General features: G+C 33.8%; 1 protein-coding gene across 1 annotated transcript in view; it reads left to right on the top strand.

Moving 5' to 3' along the window:
- The window catches only part of LOC139493921 (cell surface hyaluronidase-like), a 38,898-nt gene that overhangs the window by 16,189 nt on the left and 5,975 nt on the right, over positions 1–16,734 (top strand). Inside the window, exons 18-19 of the mRNA XM_071282081.1 lie at positions 408–588; positions 9,544–9,762. Of these exons, the coding sequence (XP_071138182.1) occupies positions 408–588; positions 9,544–9,762 (400 nt within the window). The remainder of the gene's footprint in view (positions 1–407; positions 589–9,543; positions 9,763–16,734) is intronic.

Here is a 16,734-nt window from a genome sequence, read left to right as displayed (position 1 = left end):
ATACAAGATTTTTTATATAGGTCTGTTTCATTAATGACATACAATGGAGCAGGAAAATGTATTATATCAACCAGAGAGGATATAAAAATACTTAACAAACAAAACGTGTGAGAAGTAAAAACTGTGCTCTGAAATGTACTTTAATAAACTAAGATTTCCACTCTCTCTAGAAAAATTGACCTAGGATGGATTTGGCTGATCTTGTCAGGTCATTTTTAATTATATAGCTCTTCAATTGATTCAGATCATATACGTCATAGACATCGTTTGCTTTCTAAATTTTAAAAATAAGCGTTCATGATGAAGGTAAATCCAGAAAACCGCTTGGGACGCTAGTATTATTTGCAATGTTTGATGCTATGACGTCTCTGTTACAAACAATTAACTTTATATTCGTATCCTTGCAGCCAATTCCCAATCATTGGTTTGATTTTTTACGACGGACCTGTGTATGCTGATAAGATATGGTTCAATGATTTTAAATCAACAGAGAACTACACTTCTGCAGCCATTGGATTTCGTCGGAGAAATCAATTTTCCAGTTCTGCTGGTAGTGCTATGACAGACATTCTGTTTGGATTTAATGATGTAAGTTGCATTATAAAAGAGTAAGAAAGTTTGCAGTAACAATACTTTTTTCAAATAGTCCAGCAGATAGGTGAATAATTGTGCACTTTGTGTTAAAAGCATAAAATTTGGTAGAAACATAGTTTGGACCATTCTAAACAAAATTAGATATGGAGGCAAGCTTGATTTGATTCACTTCCGGTTTCATCATCAAAATGGCGGACATGCATTTGATAACTGATTAATGGTTACCCAGCATATAGGTGAACAATTGTGCACTATGTTTTAAAAGCATTAAATTTGGTAGAAACATAGTTTGGACCATTCTAAACAAAATTATATATGGAGGCAAGCTTGATTTTATCAACTTCCGGTTTAATCATCAAAATGGGCAGACATGCATTTGATAACTGATTAATGGTTATTCAAATCTCACAGCTGGTAGCCAAAGTTTGCTGTGTAGACTTTAATATTATTGTGTATTCATGGTTTGAAATAAACCCTCGGGGTATTTTATTCAGAAATTTGTCACTTCCGGTAAAAAATATCACAAGTAAACGTAATTTAGAGACAAAATACCTATGTTTGATAAAAAAAAAAAGCAATATTGTCCAAAAAAAGGTTAAATATCCTTGACCATTGATATTGTTCGATCAAACATCAGCATAACGAATCGTTCGATTAATTGCGTAATAGTGGTGTCGACATTCAGAGTACTCACATTGGTTGCGTCCAATATCGTAGCGGCTGCAAAGGGCTACATAAATGTATGACTATTGAACGTGTAGCTAGCCTAGCTGCAATATATATAGATATAGATAGCAGCTAGACTAGCTACTCGTTCAGTAGACAAACATCTACGTAGCACTACGTAGCTGCTACGATATTGGACGCAACCCTGGTCTCTCATAACGGTGTATACTCTTGTGACACCATTCAATACCATTCATGTATCCCCTGTTTTTTTCCACCTTAACCAGCGATCTATGCCACAGTGTGGAATACAGTGAATGCATGGAAAACAGGCAATGCATATGCTTTTTCTTGTCCTAAAAAGTTAGCAAGCTCATGAATTAAAATGTATACGAAGTGGTTTCCAGTCCCAAAGCAACCCATAAATATCAGCTGCATTGTCACAATGACATGAAACAAGTACTAATACATCGGTAACAACTGTAGCAATAATTCTCATCTCGAAAATGTGTTCATCCATCTGTTAATTTGACAGAAAATGAATGAGCTCTGTTTTGTTTTTATCTACACGCGAGGAGCTCTATCAGTTTAGTGGTTAGCATGATTGCCTTTGACAATGTTTCCTTGTACTGTCAATCTTTATATTGTCTACAATAGTTACATCTTGTCAATGGTTCTAAAAAGTAAAATCACAAAAATACTAAACTCAGAGGAAAATCAAATCGGAAAGTCCCTTTTCTATTCAACGAACGACGAATAGTATCAACAACTGCTGAGGCAGCTATATCTTTAGTTGGTATACAAAACAAGCAGTTCGTTGCTGTTTTCAAGAAATTGATTTCCCATCTCTTCTAAAAGAGGCTAGTTCTTTTTAGTTAGACTTGAAAATTATTGTTTTCACCATGTCAGATTCTGGTAAAATATATACCTCTTTAATATGGTAACTTCCTCCATTTTGAATTATAGCCCAACTTTAATACAATGTATATATGCAATAAATGTTTCAATCTTTATTTACTGAAGTCATAACAACTATAGGCATACAATATCACGTGAGCCTTTTGTGAAATATGAACTCTTTAAAAGGTACATGCATTGAACCGTATATCTTGAAAAATTAAATTGTATATGTACTGGCCAGAGAAGACAAATAACTTCAATATGTTTAATGCGTACTTTAATTCGTAACATTCGTTACGATAAACAAAACAGAAGTATCTAAACCAAATTTCTCAGTACATATAAATGCATCGTAACCTCGTGTGATCAAAAATAGGTATACTTCCGTTGTGGGGAAAGCAAAGTAGTGAACTATTTAATGGTCAAGTCGGCCCATAAGGGGTCGGCCCTAAAGCAAAATATGACATCTACATCCCAGCCCTGTAATTGTGGAGCTACATGCGAAACAATTAAAAAATACATATATATAAAGTCTGTACTCAAAATCATAATAAAGTCAAATACACAATGTAGTTAATCACACTTTAGAGTAACACACAGTTTGTCTACTGGACGAGTAAGTACATTGTTTCCAATTTTTACTTTCACCTGACGCACGAGTCCGTTGCGGTCTGGAATTATTTCAGTAATCCGCCCCATGGGCCATGAATTTCTCGGAGCATTTGAGTCAACCACAATCACAATGTCCCCAACCATTAAATTTCTCCTCTCTTTATGCCATTTCTGACGTTCTTGTAACATGGGAAGGTACTCTCGCACCCAACGTCTCCAAAATAGATTTGCAATATACTGAATTTGTCTCCATTTTCGACGGCAATAATTGTCCGTTTTACTGAATAGTCCAGGAGGTAAGTATGCTTTGCGTTTCATAAGCAACAGATGATTTGGCGTCAGCGCTTCCAAATCACTTGGGTCATCTGAATTCATCGTAATCGGTCTACTATTGAGAGTCGATTCTATCTCACAAAAAACAGTATTCAGACCGTCATCGTCCAAAACTTGTTCTCTAATAACACTATTCATTGTCTTGCGTACACTTCTGATCAACCTCTCCCATACACCTCCGAAATGCGAACCTGCCGGAGGATTGAACTTCCAATCTATGTTCTTTTGTAGCATTGCATTCTCAATTTGATTCAAATTCCATTCACTTAATGCGCTCTTAAGTTCGCGCTCTGTGCCAACGAAATTCGTGCCGTTGTCAGATCTGATCTTTTCTACTTGACCACGACGAGCAATGAATCGTCGTAAAACATTGATATATCTAAGGATGCAGCTACCTCCAAATGAATAGCTCTACTAGACAGGCAAGTAAAAATCGCACCATACGACATCTACGTTGTTTCACTTCAAAAGGACCAAAATAATCTACTCCTACTCTCGAGAAAGGTGGTTCATCCGGCATAATACGATCTGATGGCAAATAAGCCATCTTTTGTTCACCTACGGGCGCACTTAAACGAAACACAACACATTTTGATATCAATTTTTTCACAGCTGAGGGTGCATTTATCAACCAATAAGTTTCACGAAGGTGAGCTAGCAAATAATTTCTACCACTGTGTTGTAAATCCATGTGTATTTGTCTAAGAATCAATTCAGAGATGTGGTGACCCTTTGGTAATATAATCGGATGTTTACATTTTTCCGGCATTTTTGACTTTATTAAACGTCCTCCTACACGTAAAAGATCACCATCTAAAACTGGGTCGAGTTTCCGGATATTACTTGTAGCCTTGACTGTTTTGTTACCGGAAAGAGTGTTAATCTCATCAGTGAATTCTTGTCTCTGCACGTAAACTAAAATTAAATGTTCGGCGTCTTTTAAATCCTGAAGTGATATTCGTTTAGTATCTTTCGAATCCGATTCCTTAACAAGTGACATTTGGTTATCTTCTTTCTTATTACTGACACGTCTAAGTAACTCCTTACGAACTTTAATTATCCATCCTACGCTTCTTTTAAGAGAATACCACGATGAATGATGATCTATGAATAAATAAAGGCAACAGTAGTATACCGCTGTTTAAAACTCATAAATCCATGGACAAATAACAAAATCGGGGTAACAAACTAAAAGATGTTCAAAAGGTCAAACCAATTGTCCTGATTTGGTTGACTAGTTACAATTGTACTTACAGATACCTTTTTAACTTCCGGGTCACTAGTGCAAACGATATCTGAGTCACAGTTCAATGAATCGGGCCATTCATTTGTCGATTTCAACAGAAAGTCAGGAGGAACAATCCATTGATCCATTCTAAGAAGACCTTCTGCGGAAACACCTCTTGAGGCTAGGTCTGCGGGATTCAATTTGGTACTTATGTAACGCCAGTCAAAGATATTAGAGCCTTCATGTATAATTGCAAGACTATTGGGTACAAATGTATGAACTCGTGATGTAGTATTCTTAATATATCGTAAAACTGTCATACTATCTGTCCAGAAATAAGATCGCTGTACAGGTATCTCTAATTCTTTCAAAATCATTTTGTTACTCACGGCTACTGTAGCTGCGGTTAACTCTAACCTTGGAATTGTAACTTGTTTCAGAGGTGTGACTCGTAACTTTCCCATGATGAATGAACAATAAGTGTTACCTTCTTCGTTCTCAATGCGCAAGTAACTTACTACACCATATCCAATTTCGCTCGCATCTGCAAAGGGATGCAAATCAGCGGCAACTATTTCACCAAAACCTGACGGTTTTAAACATCGGTTTACTTTAAATTCTGACAGTTTTTGAAGGTCACAAAGCCATTGAGTCCACTTTTCAGATAATACTTGTGGGATTGCATCATCCCATCCAATACCGAGCCTACAAAGTTCTTGTAGAATACTTTTGACAACTAGACAGAACGGCGCTAGAAATCCAAGCGGATCAAAAACACTACTTGTCATTGATAAGATACCACGCCTTGTTGCTGGTTTGTCTTTAACATCGATGTTGAAATGAAATTTATCCGAGTCCTACACCATTGTACGCCTAATGCTCTATCTATTGGTAAAGAGTCTTGATCTAAATCTAAGTCCTTTATTCCCTTAGCGCGTTCTTCAACAGGAACAGAATTAATCACATCTCTGTCGTTACTAATCCACTTTGCTATGCGAAAACCACCCTGTTTTAATAAACTTTGTATGTTACTGATTAAAGCAATAGCCTTGTTTGTGCTTGAAACTGATTTTAGACAATCATCTACATAAAAATTCTTCAAAACAGTGTCAACAACTTGATTGTCAAATGTACCCTTTAGCTCTGATGCAGTTTTTCTAAGCGCATAGTTTGCGCAACTTGGCGAAGAGGTGGCACCAAAGAGAAGAACTACCATTTTGTACTCTACAGGCTGTTTCGAATGATCACCATTTTCCCACCAAAGAAATCTGAGAAAGTTAGAATCATGAGAAGGCACACGGACTTGGTAAAACATACTATCAATGTCTCCCATGATTGCAATTTCTTCCTGTCTGAAGCGAATCAGCGTACCAATGAGGGTGTTTGTCAGGTTTGGTCCTTGAAGTAATTGATCATTTAATGATGTCCCTTTGAATCTAGCTGCACAATCGAATACAACTCGTAATTTCATTTTCTTTGGATGAAATACACCATGATGTGGTAAATACCAGATACTACCTTAATTTTGACCGTTGTCTTTCTCTGGTACTCTTATAGCATAGCCTTCATTTATTACTTTATCCATGAATGTGACATCCTGTTTGTGAAAGTCATGATCTTGTGTGAAACGTTTTGAGAGCGCAATGAGTCTCTGTTCAGCTTGTTTTCTGTTGTTCGGCATTTGTACATCTTTTGATTTAAATGGCAAGTCAATAACGTAGTGTCTGTTTACCAATGAACTTGACTTTGACACAATGTGTAAAAACTGTTTATCTTCTTTTGACGGTTCATTTTCGTCATCAATTGTCCTCTCACTAAAGTCATAATTAAAATGATTGCGAAGTTGATCCTCTAGACTAGGAAAAATCTGATTTGCTGTGATCCGATTACTTGATACAAACATTCCAACAACTTGATCGGTATTTACGACATCAAGGGGACCATTAATAACCTAGCCTAGTAAAGTTTTCATTGCAAATGGGCTATTATTAACACTAGTAATTACATCCCAGGGTTCCATAGCTCTTAGAACATTTATACCAATCAATAGTCCAACATCACAGTTAACTCTGTTAAGTGGCACATCACACAAATGTGGCCACTTCTGTAAGTCATTACTTGAGACAATGTCCTTTCTGGAAACAGGCAAATTAGGTCTAGTAAAGATAGGTGGCAAGCTAATCGCGTTGTTTCCATTTATGTCGCAAACTTCAAGCCCTGAAATTACCGAACTGTCAACAACTTTTTCTTGTGCCATTGTGAGCAGATTTATTTGTGTTCTTTTTCCTTCAACATTGAGAAATCTGACAACATTCTCTGTACAAAATGAAGCTGTACTTCCAGAGTCAAGAAATGCATATGTCTCAACATATTTGTCACAGTTAATCAATTTTAATATAACTGGCACAATTGGTAAGGCTTGACATCTTGATTCTCCAGCCCTCGTATGTGTACTAGCATTAATAGACAACGTGTTCGTAGTCTCTTCAAAATCACTCTTATTTGACTCTTCGTTTTTCGGTTGATCAATTTGCCGTGGGTTAATGTGTAATATTGTTGGATGAGTTCTATGGCAGTTGGCACAGGTAGCCTTATGTTGACAGACAGCCTTCTGATGACCAGACTTAAGACAGGCAAAACAGAGTCCTTTTATTTTCAAGAAATTGAAACGTTCCTTTAAATCCTTTTTTACAAAGGTTTTACAGTTGTCAAGCAAATGATTCGTTCCCTGACAAAATAAGCATGGTGTCACAAATGCAACCCTTATATTACCTCTTTGTGTACTTTGTTCATTAGTTGACTCCTTTATTCCTGTTGCAAAGTTTTTACAGACAAAAGTTTTTCCTGATGCCTTTGGGCTACTGTCAGCCTTTTTACCACTTAAGTTTGTTCCGCTTAACACTTCTTTACCATATATCGGGTAATCGCTTTCTTTGCTTCCTTCTTGACAAAATTAACTAATTGCTGAAATTTAACTGTTTCCTTTCTTCCCTTTGTATCATAGAAAATGTTTCTCCATTTTTCATGTAAGTAGTATGGCAACTTTTTTACAAGGTGTTTTAGATTTTCAGAGTATTCTAGGATTCTTGCTGCTTCAACATTCTCAACAGCGTAGAGACATTCTCGTAAAAATATCGAAAAGTCATCCAAGGCTTTAGCATTGTCTGGTTTAATCACTGACCAATCCAGCGCTCTTTTGACGTACGCATGATGAAATGACGTCAGGATCTCCATAACGATAATTAAATTCTTCTAAAGCTGCTTCATAACCCTTCTTAGTTCTTCTTCTCTCATTCTTAGTTGTAGTTTTGCTTCTTCCAACTTTTTTTTTATCTGATAAAGAGTTTGCTCTTGCTATCAGTTCTGCCTTTCTCTGTTCTTCTTTTAACTTTGCAGTTGATAGTTGACTAAATGCACTCGAGCTAGTTCTTGAGCGTCTACTGCCTCGCGATATCCGGGACATACTATCTTCTTGAGCAGTAGTCACAACTATTTTCGGAACTTGATTTGATATAAACCACTGTTGAACATTGTCATTTGGGATAATAAAGTTTTTATTTCTCTCTTGAAACCACGTGTCATCCAATTCTCTATCATGATCAACTTCAAAAAGCTTTTGAAATTGTTCATGCGACACTAGTAATTGTTCATACAAAGATACCCATGTTGTATAGACTTGTTTCACCGCATCGGTATCCTTTGTTTCTGACGTTAGTTGTTTCAACTCATCACATACTCCATTTAATGATTTTAGCAATTTTGTTCGTTCCTTTTGCTTTAATTCCAGGTTGTACAACAAACCCTTTTCAGTCATTTTCCTTTCACGACTGTCTACAGATTCAGCGTCTTGCATCTGTTTCTGTTTTGTTTATGATGTACTGGCCAGAGAAGACAAATAACTTCAATATGTTTAATGCGTACTTTAATTCGTTACGTTCGTTACGATAAACAAAACAGAAGTATCTAAACCAAATTTCTCAGTACATATAAATGCATCGTAACCTCGTGTGATCAAAAATAGGTATACTTCCGGTGTGGGGAAAGCAAAGTAGCGAACTACTTAATGGTCAAGTCGGCCCATAAGGGGTCGGCCCTAAAGCAAAATATGACCTCTACAGTATATAAAATCGTTTGACTATGTTAGGATATATTCCTATAAGAAATAATAAAGTCACAATATTCTAATTTCGTTTTGTGTTCTTATCCTTGCATAAAGTTATTGATATTTTATAAATACCATTCTTTTGGCCATCCTTATTGATTGTTTGTTGTTTTATCAACTGTTAAATGTCGAAATCCTGAAATTCCGGCTTTTTTGTCTCGATTTTATACATACCCGAATGCGAATCATCAACACATTCATATTTTGCATGAGAACACTAAGGATTCCACTACAAGTGGCAAGATCTTCCTACCCCTCCGGAACACACGCTTTTTGATTGTTGCTACATTTTTCGAAGGATTTTTTTATGCCCCCGCCGTAATCAACGAGGACATTAAGTGTTACCCTTGATCGCTGTCTTTCTGTCCGTCCCATTTCTATTTCCACACTATCACTTAAGTTTTTCTCATCAAAGTTACAAAGAACGCTTACCATACACATTGTATAGAGCCAAAACTCGCAGACCAAGAAGAAAGTTCTAATTTGGGCAGTGAACCACTTACTGTTCTAGAGTTAGTTATCTCTATAACTTTGAAAGTTTTCAAATTTTCCATTTCAGCACTATTTATTTAAGTTTGTATCATCCAAATTGTATGAAACTCGTACTCAATACTAAAAACCATTACATGCAGACAGAGTTTAAATTTTGATTTTAACCTTTCTGAGTTAAAAATATTTTTAACTTGGAAAATAGCTATTTTTTTCATTTCTACACTCAAACTTAATAAGTTGGTCTCATACAAATTTTATGAAACTCATGCACAATGATTCAGACCATGCTGAGTTCGTTCAAGTTTGGTCATTTATCGTTCTTATTAGAGTTATGCACCTTTTTAACTTTGAAAACGGCAATTCTTAAGCGGGCAAGTTCGTGTTTTCAGACACATTATTCTTTTAATTTTTAATCACTTTAACATAATGGAAACTTAGATTTTAACTTCCATTTATATGTGCACCTGCCTACATTATGTTTTTATGCGACTGACTCAATAACAGTAGTTACTGCTTACCATTTATCTCCTGACAATTCCTCTGTTTCTTCTGGTAGCCATTAGACGGAAATCGTGTGTATGACGGGAATGCAACAATCCATGAATTTGGTAATATGGATGGAGATAAGGGAGCTACGTTCCGCGATGAGGATGGATCAGTGACGTCATACACATCTAGCAAACAGATTGTAAAACCTGGACGATTCTATACGACTTCAGAATGTAGATACAGAAGTAACTGGAATATGGCAGTTTGTCCACATATATATGGAAAGGTGACACATTTCTAAATATTATGTTTAATAAAAGAAAACAAATCTTGATATCTACATGGATTTAATTTCCAAAAAAAAAAAAAATCATCAAATTAAATTCAGTACATGTAACTGCAATTGCCTATCATTTTTTAAATTTACTAAATATAATATTTTAAATGATCAACAATGATGCTCTATTTTTTTTTTTACATATAAATGACTTGACTGTGAAGGTAATGTGTACTGTTAGCTTGCTGAACCGTGAAGTCATTATTAGGTTAGGTATTCTATCCTCCTTTGAGAGTAGAATAGTCCAGCAGATAACCAATCTATCTGTCTGTAGGACTAGACATCCGCAAAGAGGGTAGTTAGTATAGTTTACTTTATAATAATTTCGCGGTTCAGCTAACAAGTAAGCTAGGCAAAGATGTTTGTTACCTTTACCGATCGCGACACACTGGTCATTTTTCTGTAAAAAACAATTTTATGATGATCTGTGATTTACAGCGTAAGTGCAAACGAAAGGAGTTGATTATATGTCCAATAACCCTATGAAGATGTTGAATTATATATCCAATAACCCTATGAAGATGTTGAATTATATGTCCAATAACCCTATGAAGATGTTGAATTATATGTCCAATAACCCTATGAAGATGTTGAATTATATGTCCAATAACCCTATGAAGATGTTGAATTATATGTCCAATAACCCTATGAAGATGTTGAATTATATGTCCAATAACCCTATGAAGATGTTGAATTATATGTCCAATAACCCTATGAAGATGTTGAATTATATGTCCAATAACCCTATGAAGATGTTGAATTATATGTCCAATAACCCTATGAAGATGTTGAATTATATGTCCAATAACCCTATGAAGATGTTGAATTATATGTCCAATAACCCTATGAAGATGTTGAATTATATGTCCAATAACCCTATGAAGATGTTGAATTATATGTCCAATAACCCTATGAAGATGTTGAATTATATGTCCAATAACCCTATGAAGATGTTGAATTATATGTCCAATAACCCTATGAAGATGTTGAATTATATGTCCAATAACCCTATGAAGATGTTGAATTATATGTCCAATAACCCTATGCAGATGTTGAATTATATGTCCAATAACCCTATGCAGATGTTGAATTATATGTCCAATAACCCTATGCAGATGTTGAATTATATGTCCAATAACCCTATGAAGATGTTGAATTATATGTCCAATAACCCTATGAAGATGTTGAATTATATGTCCAATAACCCTATGAAGATGTTGAATTATATGTCCAATAACCCTATGAAGATGTTGAATTATATGTCCAATAACCCTATGAAGATGTTGAATTATATGTCCAATAACCCTATGAAGATGTTGAATTATATGTCCAATAACCCTATGAAGATGTTGAATTATATGTCCAATAACCCTATGAAGATGTTGAATTATATGTCCAATAACCCTATGAAGATGTTGAATTATATGTCCAATAACCCTATGAAGATGTTGAATTATATGTCCAATAACCCTATGCAGATGTTGAATTATATGTCCAATAACCCTATGAAGATGTTGAATTATATGTCCAATAACCCTATGAAGATGTTGAATTATATGTCCAATAACCCTATGAAGATGTTGAATTATATGTCCAATAACCCTATGAAGATGTTGAATTATATGTCCAATAACCCTATGAAGATGTTGAATTATATGTCCAATAACCCTATGAAGATGTTGAATTATATGTCCAATAACCCTATGAAGATGTTGAATTATATATCCAATAACCCTATGAAGATGTTGAATTATATGTCCAATAACCCTATGAAGATGTTGAATTATATGTCCAATAACCCCTATGAAGATGTTGAATTATATGTCCAATAACCCTATGAAGATGTTGAATTATATGTCCAATAACCCTATGCAGATGTTGAATTATATGTCCAATAACCCTATGAAGATGTTGAATTATATGTCCAATAACCCTATGAAGATGTTGAATTATATGTCCAATAACCCTATGAAGATGTTGAATTATATGTCCAATAACCCTATGAAGATGTTGAATTATATGTCCAATAACCCTATGAAGATGTTGAATTATATGTCCAATAACCCTATGAAGATGTTGAATTATATGTCCAATAACCCTATGAAGATGTTGAATTATATGTCCAATAACCCTATGAAGATGTTGAATTATATGTCCAATAACCCTATGAAGATGTTGAATTATATGTCCAATAACCCTATGAAGATGTTGAATTATATGTCCAATAACCCTATGAAGATGTTGAATTATATGTCCAATAACCCTATGCAGATGTTGAATTATATGTCCAATAACCCTATGAAGATGTTGAATTATATGTCCAATAACCCTATGAAGATGTTGAATTATATGTCCAATAACCCTATGCAGATGTTGAATTATATGTCCAATAACCCTATGAAGATGTTGAATTATATGTCCAATAACCCTATGAAGATGTTGAATTATATGTCCAATAACCCTATGAAGATGTTGAATTATATGTCCAATAACCCTATGAAGATGTTGAATTATATGTCCAATAACCCTATGAAGATGTTGAATTATATGTCCAATAACCCTATGAAGATGTTGAATTATATGTCCAATAACCCTATGAAGATGTTGAATTATATGTCCAATAACCCTATGAAGATGTTGAATTATATGTCCAATAACCCTATGAAGATGTTGAATTATATGTCCAATAACCCTATGAAGATGTTGAATTATATGTCCAATAACCCTATGAAGATGTTGAATTATATGTCCAATAACCCTATGAAGATGTTGAATTATATGTCCAATAACCCTATGAAGATGTTGAATTATATGTCCAATAACCCTATGAAGATGTTGAATTATATGTCCAATAACCCTATGAAGATGTTGAATTATATGTCCAATAACCCTATGAAGATGTTGAATTATATGTCCAATAACCCTATGAAGATGTTGAATTATATGTCCAATAACCCTATGAAGATGTTGAATTATATGTCCAATAACCCTATGAAGATGTTGAATTATATGTCCAATAACCCTATGAAGATGTTGAATTATATGTCCAATAACCCTATGAAGATGTTGAATTATATGTCCAATAACCCTATGAAGATGTTGAATTATATGTCCAATAACCCTATGAAGATGTTGAATTATATGTCCAATAACCCTATGAAGATGTTGAATTATATGTCCAATAACCCTATGAAGATGTTGAATTATATGTCCAATAACCCTATGAAGATGTTGAATTATATGTCCAATAACCCTATGAAGATGTTGAATTATATGTCCAATAACCCTATGAAGATGTTGAATTATATGTCCAATAACCCTATGAAGATGTTGAATTATATGTCCAATAACCCTATGAAGATGTTGAATTATATGTCCAATAACCCTATGAAGATGTTGAATTATATGTCCAATAACCCTATGAAGATGTTGAATTATATGTCCAATAACCCTATGAAGATGTTGAATTATATGTCCAATAACCCTATGAAGATGTTGAATTATATGTCCAATAACCCTATGAAGATGTTGAATTATATGTCCAATAACCCTATGAAGATGTTGAATTATATGTCCAATAACCCTATGAAGATGTTGAATTATATGTCCAATAACCCTATGAAGATGTTGAATTATATGTCCAATAACCCTATGAAGATGTTGAATTATATGTCCAATAACCCTATGAAGATGTTGAATTATATGTCCAATAACCCTATGAAGATGTTGAATTATATGTCCAATAACCCTATGAAGATGTTGAATTATATGTCCAATAACCCTATGAAGATGTTGAATTATATATCCAATAACCCTATGAAGATGTTGAATTATATGTCCAATAACCCTATGAAGATGTTGAATTATATGTCCAATAACCCTATGAAGATGTTGAATTATATGTCCAATAACCCTATGAAGATGTTGAATTATATGTCCAATAACCCTATGAAGATGTTGAATTATATGTCCAATAACCCTATGAAGATGTTGAATTATATATCCAATAACCCTATGAAGATGTTGAATTATATGTCCAATAACCCTATGAAGATGTTGAATTATATGTCCAATAACCCTATGAAGATGTTGAATTATATGTCCAATAACCCTATGAAGATGTTGAATTATATGTCCAATAACCCTATGAAGATGTTGAATTATATGTCCAATAACCCTATGCAGATGTTGAATTATATGTCCAATAACCCTATGAAGATGTTGAATTATATGTCCAATAACCCTATGCAGATGTTGAATTATATGTCCAATAACCCTATGAAGATGTTGAATTATATATCCAATAACCCTATGAAGATGTTGAATTATATGTCCAATAACCCTATGAAGATGTTGAATTATATGTCCAATAACCCTATGAAGATGTTGAATTATATGTCCAATAACCCTATGCAGATGTTGAATTATATGTCCAATAACCCTATGAAGATGTTGAATTATATGTCCAATAACCCTATGAAGATGTTGAATTATATGTCCAATAACCCTATGAAGATGTTGAATTATATGTCCAATAACCCTATGCAGATGTTGAATTATATGTCCAATAACCCTATGAAGATGTTGAATTATATATCCAATAACCCTATGAAGATGTTGAATTATATGTCCAATAACCCTATGAAGATGTTGAATTATATGTCCAATAACCCTATGAAGATGTTGAATTATATGTCCAATAACCCTATGAAGATGTTGAATTATATGTCCAATAACCCTATGAAGATGTTGAATTATATGTCCAATAACCCTATGAAGATGTTGAATTATATGTCCAATAACCCTATGAAGATGTTGAATTATATGTCCAATAACCCTATGAAGATGTTGAATTATATATCCAATAACCCTATGAAGATGTTGAATTATATGTCCAATAACCCTATGAAGATGTTGAATTATATGTCCAATAACCCTATGAAGATGTTGAATTATATGTCCAATAACCCTATGAAGATGTTGAATTATATGTCCAATAACCCTATGAAGATGTTGAATTATATGTCCAATAACCCTATGAAGATGTTGAATTATATGTCCAATAACCCTATGAAGATGTTGAATTATATGTCCAATAACCCTATGAAGATGTTGAATTATATGTCCAATAACCCTATGAAGATGTTGAATTATATGTCCAATAACCCTATGAAGATGTTGAATTATATGTCCAATAACCCTATGAAGATGTTGAATTATATGTCCAATAACCCTATGAAGATGTTGAATTATATGTCCAATAACCCTATGAAGATGTTGAATTATATGTCCAATAACCCTATGAAGATGTTGAATTATATGTCCAATAACCCTATGAAGATGTTGAATTATATGTCCAATAACCCTATGAAGATGTTGAATTATATGTCCAATAACCCTATGAAGATGTTGAATTATATGTCCAATAACCCTATGAAGATGTTGAATTATATATCCAATAACCCTATGAAGATGTTGAATTATATGTCCAATAACCCTATGAAGATGTTGAATTATATATCCAATAACCCTATGAAGATGTTGAATTATATGTCCAATAACCCTATGAAGATGTTGAATTATATATCCAATAACCCTATGAAGATGTTGAATTATATGTCCAATAACCCTATGCAGATGTTGAATTATATGTCCAATAACCCTATGAAGATGTTGAATTATATGTCCAATAACCCTATGCAGATGTTGAATTATATGTCCAATAACCCTATGAAGATGTTGAATTATATGTCCAATAACCCTATGAAGATGTTGAATTATATGTCCAATAACCCTATGAAGATGTTGAATTATATGTCCAATAACCCTATGCAGATGTTGAATTATATGTCCAATAACCCTATGAAGATGTTGAATTATATGTCCAATAACCCTATGAAGATGTTGAATTATATGTCCAATAACCCTATGAAGATGTTGAATTATATGTCCAATAACCCTATGCAGATGTTGAATTATATGTCCAATAACCCTATGAAGATGTTGAATTATATGTCCAATAACCCTATGCAGATGTTGAATTATATGTCCAATAACCCTATGAAGATGTTGAATTATATATCCAATAACCCTATGAAGATGTTGAATTATATGTCCAATAACCCTATGAAGATGTTGAATTATATGTCCAATAACCCTATGAAGATGTTGAATTATATGTCCAATAACCCTATGAAGATGTTGAATTATATGTCCAATAACCCTATGAAGATGTTGAATTATATGTCCAATAACCCTATGAAGATGTTGAATTATATGTCCAATAACCCTATGAAGATGTTGAATTATATGTCCAATAACCCTATGAAGATGTTGAATTATATATCCAATAACCCTATGAAGATGTTGAATTATATGTCCAATAACCCTATGAAGATGTTGAATTATATGTCCAATAACCCTATGAAGATGTTGAATTATATGTCCAATAACCCTATGAAGATGTTGAATTATATGTCCAATAACCCTATGAAGATGTTGAATTATATGTCCAATAACCCTATGAAGATGTTGAATTATATGTCCAATAACCCTATGAAGATGTTGAATTATATGTCCAATAACCCTATGAAGATGTTGAATTATATGTCCAATAACCCTATGAAGATGTTGAATTATATGTCCAATAACCCTATGAAGATGTTGAATTATATGTCCAATAACCCTATGAAGATGTTGAATTATATGTCCAATAACCCTATGAAGATGTTGAATTATATGTCCAATAACCCTATGAAGATGTTGAATTATATGTCCAATAACCCTATGAAGATGTTGAATTATATGTCCAATAACCCTATGAAGATGTTGAATTATATGTCCAATAACCCTATGAAGATGTTGAATTATATGTCCAATAACCCTATGAAGATGTTGAATTATATGTCCAATAACCCTATG

This window comes from Mytilus edulis, chromosome 11 (assembly GCF_963676685.1).
Source record: "Mytilus edulis chromosome 11, xbMytEdul2.2, whole genome shotgun sequence".
Taxonomy (NCBI): Eukaryota; Metazoa; Mollusca; class Bivalvia; order Mytilida; family Mytilidae; genus Mytilus; species Mytilus edulis.
This window is presented reverse-complemented; position numbering and strand designations above follow the sequence as displayed.